Below are 12,636 nucleotides of genomic sequence, written 5' to 3'. Positions count from 1 at the left end.
CTCAGTGTCGGTGGCTTTCGGTGGATATTTACCTCTACTTCGATAAATAGTTGTTAAATAATGCGGGAATGGTAGGAAGAAAGGGTAAAAGATAGAAAGGAAGAGATTTTAACACGCGATATAATTATAAATAAAATAGACTAACTAACTAACTAATATCAACCTTAAAAAAGGGGGGAAAAAAAAAAAAAAAAAGCGCCCCCCAACAAAAAACCGTCTAATTGTTAAATATTGACATTACCTTTGTGTACCACCGATAAGCATGTCAAAAGATCCGTTGTATTCGATGAGAAACTCGTTATCTTGGTCCGATACAGCGTAACTAAGAAGAGTTCCTTGGCTGTTACTCGAACTCATCCACAGACACGCGGTGAATGCCGTCAAACTGCGCGGCATGTTGGCGATTTTGACAACATCAGTGACTCCTTTGTCCGGAAATTGGAAAGAGTAATCTAACAATAAAGAAACAAGTCACAATTCAGTTTTTTTTTTTTTCAGATACGTTAATGCCAGACAAAACTCCCCATGCTCAAGGCTGTTTCATTGGGTCTTCAATTTACCTGGCTTTGTTTTTTCGACGCGACAAGATTAGGACAGGGCGTTGAAATACACCAATGTTGGCTGGCCAAATGGCACAACAGTTATCTCCAAAAATAGAATTTAAAATAAATATAGAATATACTCCTTTTAAAATAAAGTGTTTAGAAGTATAAGAACCTGGAAATTTGCTTATTTACTTTCTGAAGGCTTTAATAAGCACTGATGTGGACTTTGTTTTTATTTTGTCTTGTCTTGTCTTGTTTTTTTAACTACGGGGTTGCGACACCCAACTTTCGCAAAAAAGTCCAGTAAAAAACTAAAAGATTATCTCAAAAACAACAATTAAAATAATAAATAAATTCATAAAGTGAATACTGTTACTAAGCAGTTGTCTAACTTTTGAAGTTTTTCTCATAATACTTCATACACTAAATTATTGACTTTTCTTCGCAAATTAATTCAGTCGTGTAACAAGCTCACTAGACTGTTCATTAAAAAACTGAAAGATTATCTCAAAGACAACAATTACAATAATAAATAAAGTTCATAAAGTGAATACTGTTACTAAGCAGTTGTTACTTCGTACAATACTGTTACAAGTGTACCAAGCTGTTCTTTTGTTTCTTAAGCAGCTTTTTCTGTTTTCTTTTTAGCGATAACATACCTGACGTCCCAAACGGTTTACAAGGAGATGGTTTAAGAAGCATCGTGCCTCCTTGGTGGAGAAAGTCGGACCATTTGTATACATTCGCTTCATTCCATTCATCCAGTACACATGATGCTGATATTTCCTTAATTTGTGCAGCAGAAAGCACGCGATCCCATATGTTGACATTTGATAACATTCCTTGGAAGGATTGGACGGATTGAAAGCCACCACCGACTGAGTCTTGCTCTTGTCCCAGCACCAACGTACCACCTTGTCTTATCGTGTGACCTTTCTTAAAGTTATTTCCATTTTTCTTTAGGAAGCCGTCTTTGTAAAATTTCCATGATCCCGAAACTTTTTCCCACGATAAACAGATATGATGCCATGCGCCGTCGTTCGCAGTAACTGATGTTGTTCTATTAAAAATAATAGTTGCACCAAGTCAGGTAGTCGCACTAAATGTATATATTTTTATTGCTTTTTTTCAAAACTTGTTTTTTTCATCATTTTTGTTTTAAATATATTCCAATTTTTAGGTAGAACGGCTAGGTAGAACGGCTTTGTACGACCATGACTGACACAGTCGGTTAATTTAACCTATTTTTAGAACGAAAGATCATCACAAATCAAAGATCTCTTTTATGTAGTCATCAGCATATAGCCCCGAACAGACGTAACGCCCTTGATTTACCGTCCAGATTTAATACACCATGACTAACTAACGGACTCCTCGTCTGTTGGTCAGTGGAACTATGTTTACGTTATTTTCCTTATCTTTTCTTGTTGTGTTTTTTAACAAACCCGTCTTCAGTTTTATTTTGCAGCCAAACCTGAATAATATTTAGGAATGACTTTTATATAGATTTGTTTACGTCTGACCAAAAAAAAATCGAAATCGCTTTAAGATCAAAATATGTTGACATAGTTCAACAAAGGACTATATTCTTAAACTTTTGAGGCTTATACCATTACAAATGCTACTTTTGTTTTACTGAGCAGATTTTGGCAATAAGTTAAAGTTATTAACTTCCGATGGTCAAAAATTGGGCATTCGTGACCTGTTTAACTGTTGCAACTCTATTTTTCTGCTGACGCCAAAGAATTTGTCATGCAGTAACAAAACTGCCAACAACAGCGACAAAAACAGCTCTGTTTCAGACTTGTTTTGTAGTCCTGTTAGAAGCGATAACTATGATTAAGAGCCTGTTTATATGGAGGAGAGTTGTCCCTGGTAGGAGGGTTACCCTCTCCCCCGAGCCATCTTTTGCCGTGCGTTTAGACCGGTTCAAAAGACTGGCGAGAGTTGTTTTGAAACATCTATTATGGCTGCTTTTTCTAAAATCAGGAACGCTGAATCGTCGACAAAGACCATTTTTTGGATTAATTTACCGCCGACTTCGATTTCAATTTATCTGCAGTTTTGGTTTTGCTGATTTTAGCTTTTGCGCATGCTCCGCATGTGTCAACTTGTCCCTGGTAGGCGAGGCAAAAATAACCAAACTGTTTATTATATGGAGAAAATGTTGGCTCGCTCCCCAGGGTCACCTTACCTTCAAAGGGAGTGACCCTCCATCCAGGGCCAAATTAACCCCTCCCCCGCTCCCCCCGAGCCAACTTAGCAATCTCTCATATAAAAGGTTTGCAGCTATTTATAGAGAAACCTATGAAAAGCTCTCTCGCCCGGGGTGGCTTGGTATGGAGGGAAACCCTCCTACCAGGGACAACTCTCCTCAATATAAACAGGCCCTTAGTCTCCTTTGCGCGTAACTAAAACACAAGCCCGGAAATACATTTGGTTGCAATGAAGTATGGTCTTGCAAAACTTTGTGGTGGACAGTTTCATCCATCCTATTCTACCTCTGTCTACCACTTTTGAGAGTCATCATTGATGGTTACTTACAGAATCGCGGGCTGTTGAAAGTATATTGCGTTACTTGCTTTTCTTGCTGATATTTTTTCTTTACCTTTGTGTGCCACCAATGAGGAAGTCAAATAATCTGTTGTACTCGATGATCAGCTCGTTATCCTGTCCTGATATAGCGTAACTAACAAGAGTTCCTTGAGAGTTACTCGAACTCATCCACAGGCATATAGTGAACGCGGTTAAACTGCGCGGCATGTTGGTGATTTTGACAACGTCGGTGACTCCTTTGTTTGGAAAATTGAAGGCGTGGTCTAGAATGATAACCAAAAAAGTAAAGTTTGGTTTACGCCCGCTTTCAGTGTTTAGTGCACAGTGCATCTTTTTTCTTCGATCTTTCGACATCGTTTTGGACATCGTCTTTCGACGTGATGTTTGAAATGAGCCAATCAAAACCGATGCATATCATTATTGGTTTTATGCAAATGAGTCTTTAGTTCAGCAGGTTATGCCAGTGGCTGTGATTGGCGAACTTCGATCCGTCTTGTTTGTTTAGCACGTCGAAAGATGGATGTCGATAGAAGGCCGATATGCACGTTACAATGACAGCGGCTGTAAGTACTTTTTTACGCACCCTAGTTAATATAAATCGCAGTAATTTCAAGATCTGGCCACTGGTGCTGAAGCCACTACAGAGTTCCAAAACTTGGTACCCAGATGGTTTTTAGCCTGCGTTGCTGCCAGACGTGTTAAAGTTCGTCTGCAAAGCAGGCTAGTGGTTTTTACAAAGACGAAAAACATTTGATCCAATTATTGTTTTGTGCCAACCTTGAACCAATCGTCACCTTCCAGTAAAGCAAGACAGTATGTTAAAAATTCCAGACAAAGAACTGAGAAGAGACCTTTTGGGCTTCGTTTTTTGTTGTCCTATTTCAGACTGTGACATCACTCTTGAGAATCACTCCTTTCAAATTCAGAAAAGTTCTCTTGATATTCAGATAGTTAAAAACAAGTTTTCTGGGGAGCATCATGTGATTTTGAAATGGGCAATTTACACTGACAAAGCCAAAAATGTCTATTGAGTGAAAATGCGAGTCCAAAAGATGTGATTTACAGCAAGGAGCCCGAATGTGTGACCACTTTTAATTAATTCACATTCTTTCGTGCAAGGACAATTGTTAATATATTAAAAGTGGTCACCCTTTTGGGCTCCTCACTGTAAGTCGAAAGTTGAGACACTGCGAAATTTGCTATAAAAGGGGGGAAATGGGTTTGTCAGGTAAATAAAATTTTAAAATACGTGCAGTACTTTGTTTCCGGTGGTGTTTTTAGTTGTGCATTCCAAGGAAAGGTTAGTTTCTAACCAATGTTACTGTAATTATTAAAGGCAAATTGTAAGCTGCTTTGATCACAAAATTGGCACGATTTAATTCATACACCTGTAATAAGATGTCTTTTATCACGACTTTTCACAATGGAAGGCAACATATTTTGTGACTTTACTAGACAGCGAGGAAACTTCCACAACTTTGGCAGGAATAAAATGTCTTGAAATAATGTATCTAGATTGCCTCTTGTTTATATGTGGCTTAAAGTTGTCTGCACTGACTGTACAATCTGTAATGTAAATTTTGTGCAGTAAGTCCAAAAACTTAATATCACTTAGAGGTAAAACACGCAGTGCAAGGAAGTACAAGTTTCCAGGAAGTAAAGTTGATATAGCATCTTGATTTACTCTTGTTAAATTTAAATGGGGCTGAAAGTTGTTTGCACTTTCTGTACAATTTGTGATACAAGTAAGTCCAATAAGTCCAACATCTTGATACAGTAAGTAGAGTTGATACAGTGGTTTGCCAGTGATGAATTTAAATTGAAGGATCTTTCAGTAGCAAATCCAGAAATGCTTTACACAGTTTATTTTTTTTTACTTAGGTGTTATTGCTACATGGTTTTCGCTGTGTTTTGTTTAAATATATCTGCCATTTATAGTGAGGATTGGGCTTTCTATATATTGCATAGAGGCATAATAGAGGCCAATAACCAGTTTCAGTCAAAGCAGTTCCAATGCAATAGCCACATTCACACATTCATGCTGCTTTCTGACAAAGTGCAGATTAAACATATTGAAGCAATTAGGACAAAACACAGATGTCAGTGGATTCTTTGAAAACTGTATTTTGGATGTTTTCTGTTGTTTTTTTAATTCTGTTCTGCAAACATAATAAAAGAAAGAATCAATTGTTAAAAATTTAATAACTGTTTTACACATATTTGTTTAGACACTAAGACTGATTAACTACAACAATTTATTGCAACATAAGTAGTTACTTAATTTTTTCTTTTTTCTGAAACACATCTTTCTACATGTACACTATGCTTCTTAAATCATTTACTAGTTATTATGGCCTACACAAATGTATATACTCTTTTTTGGTTGCTATTAAACCACCAAGCTTTAAGGTCACTTTAGTGTGTCTTGAGAACACCAGTTTGGACTCTTGATTTATTTAGATTTGTATAAATGTGATCAATTGTAGTTCTGTTATCAGTGGTAAAGCCTGAAATAAGTTTGTTTGTATCCATATTTTACAATCACTTGTTTACATTTACTGCTGCTTTGCACACCATTATTAAAATCAATGTTGAAATCTGACCTAGTAGTATACGAAAACGTTCTGTTGACAGAAGGGATCGCGAATGAAGCTCTCTCAATGCTTAGTAATCCATAAATTCCAGCAAATTTAATATAACAACATCTAGCATATATTTAGCCTTTTAAAATCGTTATTTCGATTCCATAAATACTATGTCCATTATGTTATTCAATAAAGTACATGTACAAGCAAACTGATATAAATATTTGATAGCTCACCTCAGCAGTTGTGGCAATATATTCTTCTGCACTTCTCCTCTTCAGTTAAAGCTCAGGTAACAATGTCGCCAGTAGTTCAGATCACAAATATATCAATCCTGATGTTTAATTAGCCGTGCTTATATTGCTTTCAATGCTTTATATCCAGTTCAACTTCATTCTTGAAAGGCAAAGGTCTGCCGAAACAGCACTCACCAGCTGCCTCCCATGCCAGCTCGTAAACCACAATTTAGTTCGGTGTGTCGATAAGGTTTTTGTATACTATGAAATCTCAATATGTTTGTAAGTGAGCGCAAAAATATATCAGCTACTAATCTCACTTCGAGTCAAGGCTTCTGGCTGCGAAAAAGTCTCGAATAACAAAGATGGCGGAGGAAAACAAATCTCAAGCCATATTCTTAGTTACCAATCCCCCTCGGTTCGAATCATCACATCGCCCATCGCCCATCGCCCATCGCCCATCGCCCATCGCCCCCCCGTTGTAAACCCAAACCGATTTATCGCTTCATAACATAAGGCTCGAGACTAAAGTCCTCGCCTAAAAAAATAGCCACCATATTGTCTATTACAGATTAAAAATTATGTTATTTTTAAAAAAATAATATTGCAGGCAGGTATATATTGGGAAATCATCATCTCAGATCATCCTCGCTTCCTTATAGCTGGCTTAACATACCCCATTGGTCCTATACCGAGGGTCTAGAAGTACAGTAGCAACATTTTGTTAATAAGTTGTGATTAATGAAAAGAAAGCGAAGTGCATTATTTGTACTTTTCGTAGTGATGAAAAAACTTGAAATTTAGACAAATTTTATGACCAGTTTTTGGATGCTGTAGACATAGCGGTGTCACCTACCCATTATCTGATACGGCTCACAGGGAGATGGTTTAAGTAGCTTGGCGCCTCCCTGGCGGAGGAAAGTGGTCCATTTGTAGACATTAGCTGCATTCCATTCATCCAGCTGACATGATGTTGACATTTCAGTTATTTGCGCAGCAGAAAGCACGTTATTCCATACGTTAACATTTGATAACATTCCTTGGAAGGATTGGACGGATTCAAAGTCACCACCAACCGAGTCTTGCTCTTGTCCCAGCACCAAAGTGCCACCTTGTCTTATCGTGTGACCTCTCTTGAAGCTCGTACCTTGGTCGCTCAGGAGGCAATCTTTATAAAATTTCCACGAACCAGAACCGTTTTCCCACGATACACAGATGTGGTGCCACACACCGTCGTTAGCTGTCACTGAAGTAACTCTGCAGAGCAAAAGACATACAGATCATTAGGCCTCTTTATACCAGGGTTGTTTGTACTGGTCGATCACAGCATTGTAATTTAATGTGGTTTTGGAAGTTTCTAATGATATTGTATATAAAAGGCAATGTTTAATTGGAAAGTAGGGCATCTTTGTAATAAATATTTTCAATAGATATGGCGGTAATACTATATAGCTAGTAATATCTTCGTATCTTAAGTTTGTACTATTTGACGTTGTTTTCTGTTTTGTACCGGAAAATCAGCTCGCAGAGTTTCCGTGTTTCAATGCTCAATAAGCCAAATTTTATCGATATTAAGTTGAAACATCTTCGGATCTTCCTCCGCAATCTTCGGCCATCTTCGGAAAACTTCGGAAATTTTCGTAAAAGTTTGGAAAATGTTCGGAATCATTCGTACGACTTTCGGACAACATTTTGAAAATTTTCGGAAATCTTCGGAAAATCGTCAAAAACATCGTAATTAGTAGGTTTATATAATAAACAGAATAATACATGGTTGCTTGGATATATGAAGTTTATCTTCTCGTGTTCAAAACCGTTATCTCACTCATTCGCTGCGCTCACTTGTGAGCTATCGTTTTGAACACTCGAGATAAATTTCATGTTTTCGCGCAACCATGTATTATCCTCCATATCTGCCACTATGAACAAATCTTGTACTGATATATAATTACGTAACCTGAGTAACCTCTCTGCGTTGGCAAAAGCAACCTAAAACTTCTGTTATTCTTGATGACCAGCTCAATACGTAATTACACTGACTTCGTCTGGTACAGCGAGTAGTCCTTCTAATGAGGTTATCTTCAGACACATGCTGGACGCCGCAAAATGGCGTTATTTCTTTTGCATGCACTAGAATCTACCAAATAGCTGCTATTTAAACAGTACTTAAGAGAAAGCGTTATTTGTATTGTTTGTGTCACTTGCCAATAACTACTTCACCTTTGTGTGCCACCGATGACTATGACTAATTTGCAGAGGGATTACGCTTTTGCTAAATTTCGTAGCCATCGGATGTAATGCAAATTTTTTTGCAAATTTTTTGGTCATCAGACTTCAGCGACTGATATTTACAGGGCCGGTCAGATAAGAGTTTTAAATAAAATGTTACTTCCGAATGCGTCACTTGCTTAATATATTTACTTTACCTTTGTGTTCCACCAATAAGAAAGTCGAAATATCTGTTGTATTCGATAATCAGCTCGTTATCTTGGCCTGATACAGCATAACTAAGAAGAGTTCCTTGCGTGCTAGTCGAACTCATCCACAGACACACGGTGAACGCCGTCAAACTATTCATGCCGGAGATTTTGACAACGTCAGTGACTCCTTTGTCAGGAAAATTAAAAGTGTAGTCTGGATTGACAAGGAAAATAAGTAATATAGCCCATTAGATTAAATGTTTTCAAAGTTAATTTCTTCTTTAGTAATAGAAAACCTAACAATAGTTTGTATAAACAGATGATAGAAAATGGTTATCAACTAATTAACTGCTGATATGATATTGTTCCCGTACATCCTCACTCCGGGCGACGCGTCGCATTCGCGATTACAATGCCATCGTCATCGTCGTTGTGGTGGTCGTAGTAGTGTTTTGTATTGCTTTATTTCTCATAACTATTTCTTAGGGGTTCATTATTACTGGACTGAGTCAGGGGTATGTTGGACAAATTTAGCTCAATATCGAGAGAGGATAAAGAAAATCCACGCAACGCGCGTTCACATCCGCGGAAGTATTAAAAAAAAAAAAAAAAAAAAAAAAAACCAAGCGCGGAAGTATGGGTACCATGTCTAAAAATAACTTAAGTGGGATTACCTTTGGATTAAGGCCTATATGAGGGAGTCGCTCTCTTACCTTCATCCTTTCTAGTTTAGCTAAAATTAAGATGTAGATGTATTAAAACACGTACCCTTTCCAAATGCTTGACATGAAGATGGTTCAATGAGCCTTGCTTCTCCGTCGCGTAGGAAGTCGAGCCATTTGAATACGTTTCCATAATCTGCCTCATTAAGCAGACATGATGCTGACATCTCCTTGATTTTTGCAGCGTTTATCACACTATTCCATACGTTGACGTTTGATAACTTTCCTTGGAAGGATTGAGAGGTTTGAAAACCACCACCGACTTCATCTTGTTCCTGACCCAACACCATCGTGCCACCTTGTCTTATCGTGTGACCTCTCTTTAAACTCGTGCCTTCATTAGTAAGATCACCATCCTTGTAGAATTTCCATGATCCTGCACTGTTTTCCCATGATACACAGACGTGGTGCCATTCACCGTCGTTGGCTGCAACTAAAGTTGTCCTTTAAGAAAAAAATACAAATAATTAAGTATGCAACCTACGACTTCGCGTTACTTAGTAGGAGAAAGCGGCTAAATGTTCGTTTTTTGTATCAAAGTGGAAACGAATAAATTTCAGTAGGGAAACTTGTTGCACAGTGTTTTTGGTCTAATTATCTTTGCATACTTAAGGCACGGTAAAATTTCTATACACCACTTTCATAATGGCGGCCAATTTATTTATTCTTTTATGTGTATGTTAATTAGCTCTACTGGCCTCGTCAGCATGTGAAAAATTCAAAAGAATTTTTACTCTAAAACGAGGCCAATAGGGCTAATTAACATACATATAAAAGAATAAATAAATTGTCCGCCATTATCAAAGTGGTGTATAACATCTTCACCTAGCTCAACAGAACTCCTCAAATTTTAGAAGAAAACTGAGTTTTTTGCTTTAATTTTAAATAGGAAAGTGTATGTTTTACTGCTTTTTTTTTCAAACAAAATAAACTATAACTGTTAGTTCTGATAGAGCAATTTAAATTAATGTTCGTTCTACAAGGGTAACGTGATGACTTCAAAAAGTACCAACAAGAGCGAATTAAATTGCAACAATGCAAACGAAAAATTAGCGATGAATTTTTCTGCTCTTAATATTGCTGCAGTCTTCGACAATAAAATCAGTTGATTTAGTCATAAGTATGTTTCTTTTTAACAAACCAGTTCTCGCATTTGTGCTGTCTAGTTTACAATCAGACTAGCATTTTGCCTTTCTTATTTTTACTGCATACCTGTTATTGATAAAGAACCTAAGCTATCCATCGTGTCTAGCCTATTTTCATTCAGGAACACTCTGGCAAGCCATTTTTGTACTGTCAAAAATTTTATTTATTTTCTCAAAAGATATTTACATTTGAGAAGAAAGACATACCTCTTTTGAAAGGTTATGAAACAGGTTTTCAGGAAAAATACTTTTGTTCGAAACATCCCATAACATTTCTGAACGTATTAATTTAATTAGCAAAAATGACCAAAAATATTGGACAAAAAGCAACAAGCTTTACAAATGTTTAAGTTTATAAAGAAAAAGTTGAAGGCAAAAATGTTCCTTGTTATATTGGCAACATATCCAGCAATTCTGGCTGAAAAAGAATGAAATATAGAATTTACTACAAATTATCTAAGTTAACGTTTAACCTAATTTGCATAAGTTAGCATTAAAGGAATTTAAGGAATTAGCGTAAAGGAATTTCGAATATTTTTTTTATTTTTATTTTTTTCGAATATCTCTCTTGCCCTAAAAAGCCTTTTCCTCAAAGTAAAACGCTCTTCTTATACTCAAAGATAAATGTAGACATTCATTCCAAGCAGGAAGCAAGGTTTCGAACGCAGAAAGCAAATATAAATAACATTTCATTGCATTTCAGACCACGTGCGTTCGTACCAGTTCGTACCAAGTACACAACTCTTACCTCGATTTCGATCAATTTGTCGCTTGTATTTCGCAGTCGACGATCAACATCAATAAAAACTCCATTATTACTGCCTTCTTCCTCTTAAACCAAACTCAAAAGCTCTCTCTGCCTTGACAAAACGCCATTGGCGAAAGCTTCGCATCCGACGCCATTCCCATTTGGCTAAATTGCGAAATACGTCGTGTAGGCCACATGCAAGTATTCCGCACAAATTTGCAGAGGGATTACGCTTTTGCTAAATTTTGTAGGCATCGGATGTAATGCAAATTTTTTTGCGAAATTTTTTGGTCATCAGACTTCAGCGACTGATATTTACAGGGCCGGTCAAATAAGAGTTTTAAATAAAATGTTACTTCCGAATGCGTCACTTGCTTAATATATTTACTTTACCTTTGTGTTCCACCAATAAGAAAGTCGAAATATCTGTTGTATTCGATAATCAGCTCGTTATCCTGCCCTGATATAGCGTAGCTTAAAAGAGTCCCTTGTGTATTACTCGAACTCATCCACAGACACACGGTAAACGCCGTCAAACTGCGCGGCATGTTGATAATTTTGACAACGTCCGTGACTCCTTTGTTTGGAAAGTTGAAGGCGTTATCTGAAAAAGTAAGGAAAAACAAATCAGTTAAAGTACCCTTTTCGTCACATCATCATATACGTTGATGAAAAACGGATCTTTTTTTTTCGCCTTACAAAATTTCTTTTTGAATAAATTTACCTTTTTTTATTAACTTAAGCCTAATTCTGGTGTTCCTTTTTATATGATAATTTCATTCCTTTAAAAAGGAAAAACATTCCTTTTAAATTGATTTAGTTTTTTTTTTGTTTTTATCGTAAGACTGTGCCTCAAAATGACTTGATTAGCTAAAATCGATAGAGTCTGCAGTTTATATAAGTTACAGACTTTACTTCTTGATACTAAGATGGCGGTCGAAAAAGAGAGCTTGATAAGGCTTGATTCCCTTTTCAAAATAAAAAATGTATAATGCTTTTAAAAACTTTTACTAACCAATTAAAACAGGTTTACACGGAGATGGCTTAACAATTGTCACTCCTCCTTCACGAAGGAAATCGAGCCATTTGTAAACTTTGCGATCAGTAGCTTCATCCGACAGACACGATTTTGAGAGATGCTCGATCTTTGTAGCATCTAAAGCGAGATCCCATACGTTAACATTTGATAACATTCCTTGAAAGGATTGGACGGATTGAAAACCACCACCAACCGAGTCTTGTTCTTGTCCCAGCACCAACGTGCCCCCTTGTCTTATCGTATGACCTTTCTTAAAGTTTGTGCCTTCGACTTTCAGGTCACCATCTTTGTAGAATTTCCATGCTCCAGAATTGCTCTGCCACGATACACAGATGTGGTGCCATAAGCTGTTAGAAGCACGAACTGAGAAACGCCTGTAGATAATTTTTGAAGGAAAGCAAAGTAAATTGTGCCCATATTCATATACATGTACCTACAACTAAACCATTACGTCTCTTACGCGCAGCTACGAGCGGGGTACACCAATGCACCATTACTCGAATACAGCGTTAATTTTATCTTTTTGAAAATAACCTTGAGGAACTGTCAAAATATTCCAATTAGACCACGAAGAGTATAAGCGAAATTAATTATTATTTAGAGGTAGAATGTTTGCAAGAATCATTTCAAATCATGTTGT

At 36.9% G+C, this 12,636-nt stretch overlaps 1 protein-coding gene across 1 annotated transcript in view; it reads right to left on the bottom strand.

The window, feature by feature from the left end:
- The window catches only part of LOC144638230 (uncharacterized), a 38,517-nt gene extending 26,483 nt beyond the window's left edge, over window positions 1–12,034 (bottom strand). The window contains exons 1-8 of the mRNA XM_078497447.1: window positions 11,973–12,034; window positions 11,351–11,561; window positions 9,111–9,508; window positions 8,349–8,556; window positions 6,779–7,179; window positions 3,154–3,364; window positions 1,205–1,605; window positions 242–452 (exon numbers count right to left, since the gene is read on the bottom strand). Of these exons, the coding sequence (XP_078353573.1) occupies window positions 242–452; window positions 1,205–1,605; window positions 3,154–3,364; window positions 6,779–7,179; window positions 8,349–8,556; window positions 9,111–9,508; window positions 11,351–11,505 (1,985 nt within the window). The 5' untranslated portion in view covers window positions 11,506–11,561; window positions 11,973–12,034. The remainder of the gene's footprint in view (window positions 1–241; window positions 453–1,204; window positions 1,606–3,153; window positions 3,365–6,778; window positions 7,180–8,348; window positions 8,557–9,110; window positions 9,509–11,350; window positions 11,562–11,972) is intronic.
- Between the last annotated feature and the right edge of the window lie 602 nt (window positions 12,035–12,636).

Source organism: Oculina patagonica, chromosome 2 (genome assembly GCF_052425735.1).
Source record: "Oculina patagonica isolate OP01 chromosome 2, crgOcupat, whole genome shotgun sequence".
Classification (NCBI taxonomy): domain Eukaryota; kingdom Metazoa; phylum Cnidaria; class Anthozoa; order Scleractinia; family Oculinidae; genus Oculina; species Oculina patagonica.
The sequence above is the reverse complement of the archived record's forward strand: the minus strand, read 5'-3'. Positions and strand labels throughout refer to the sequence as shown.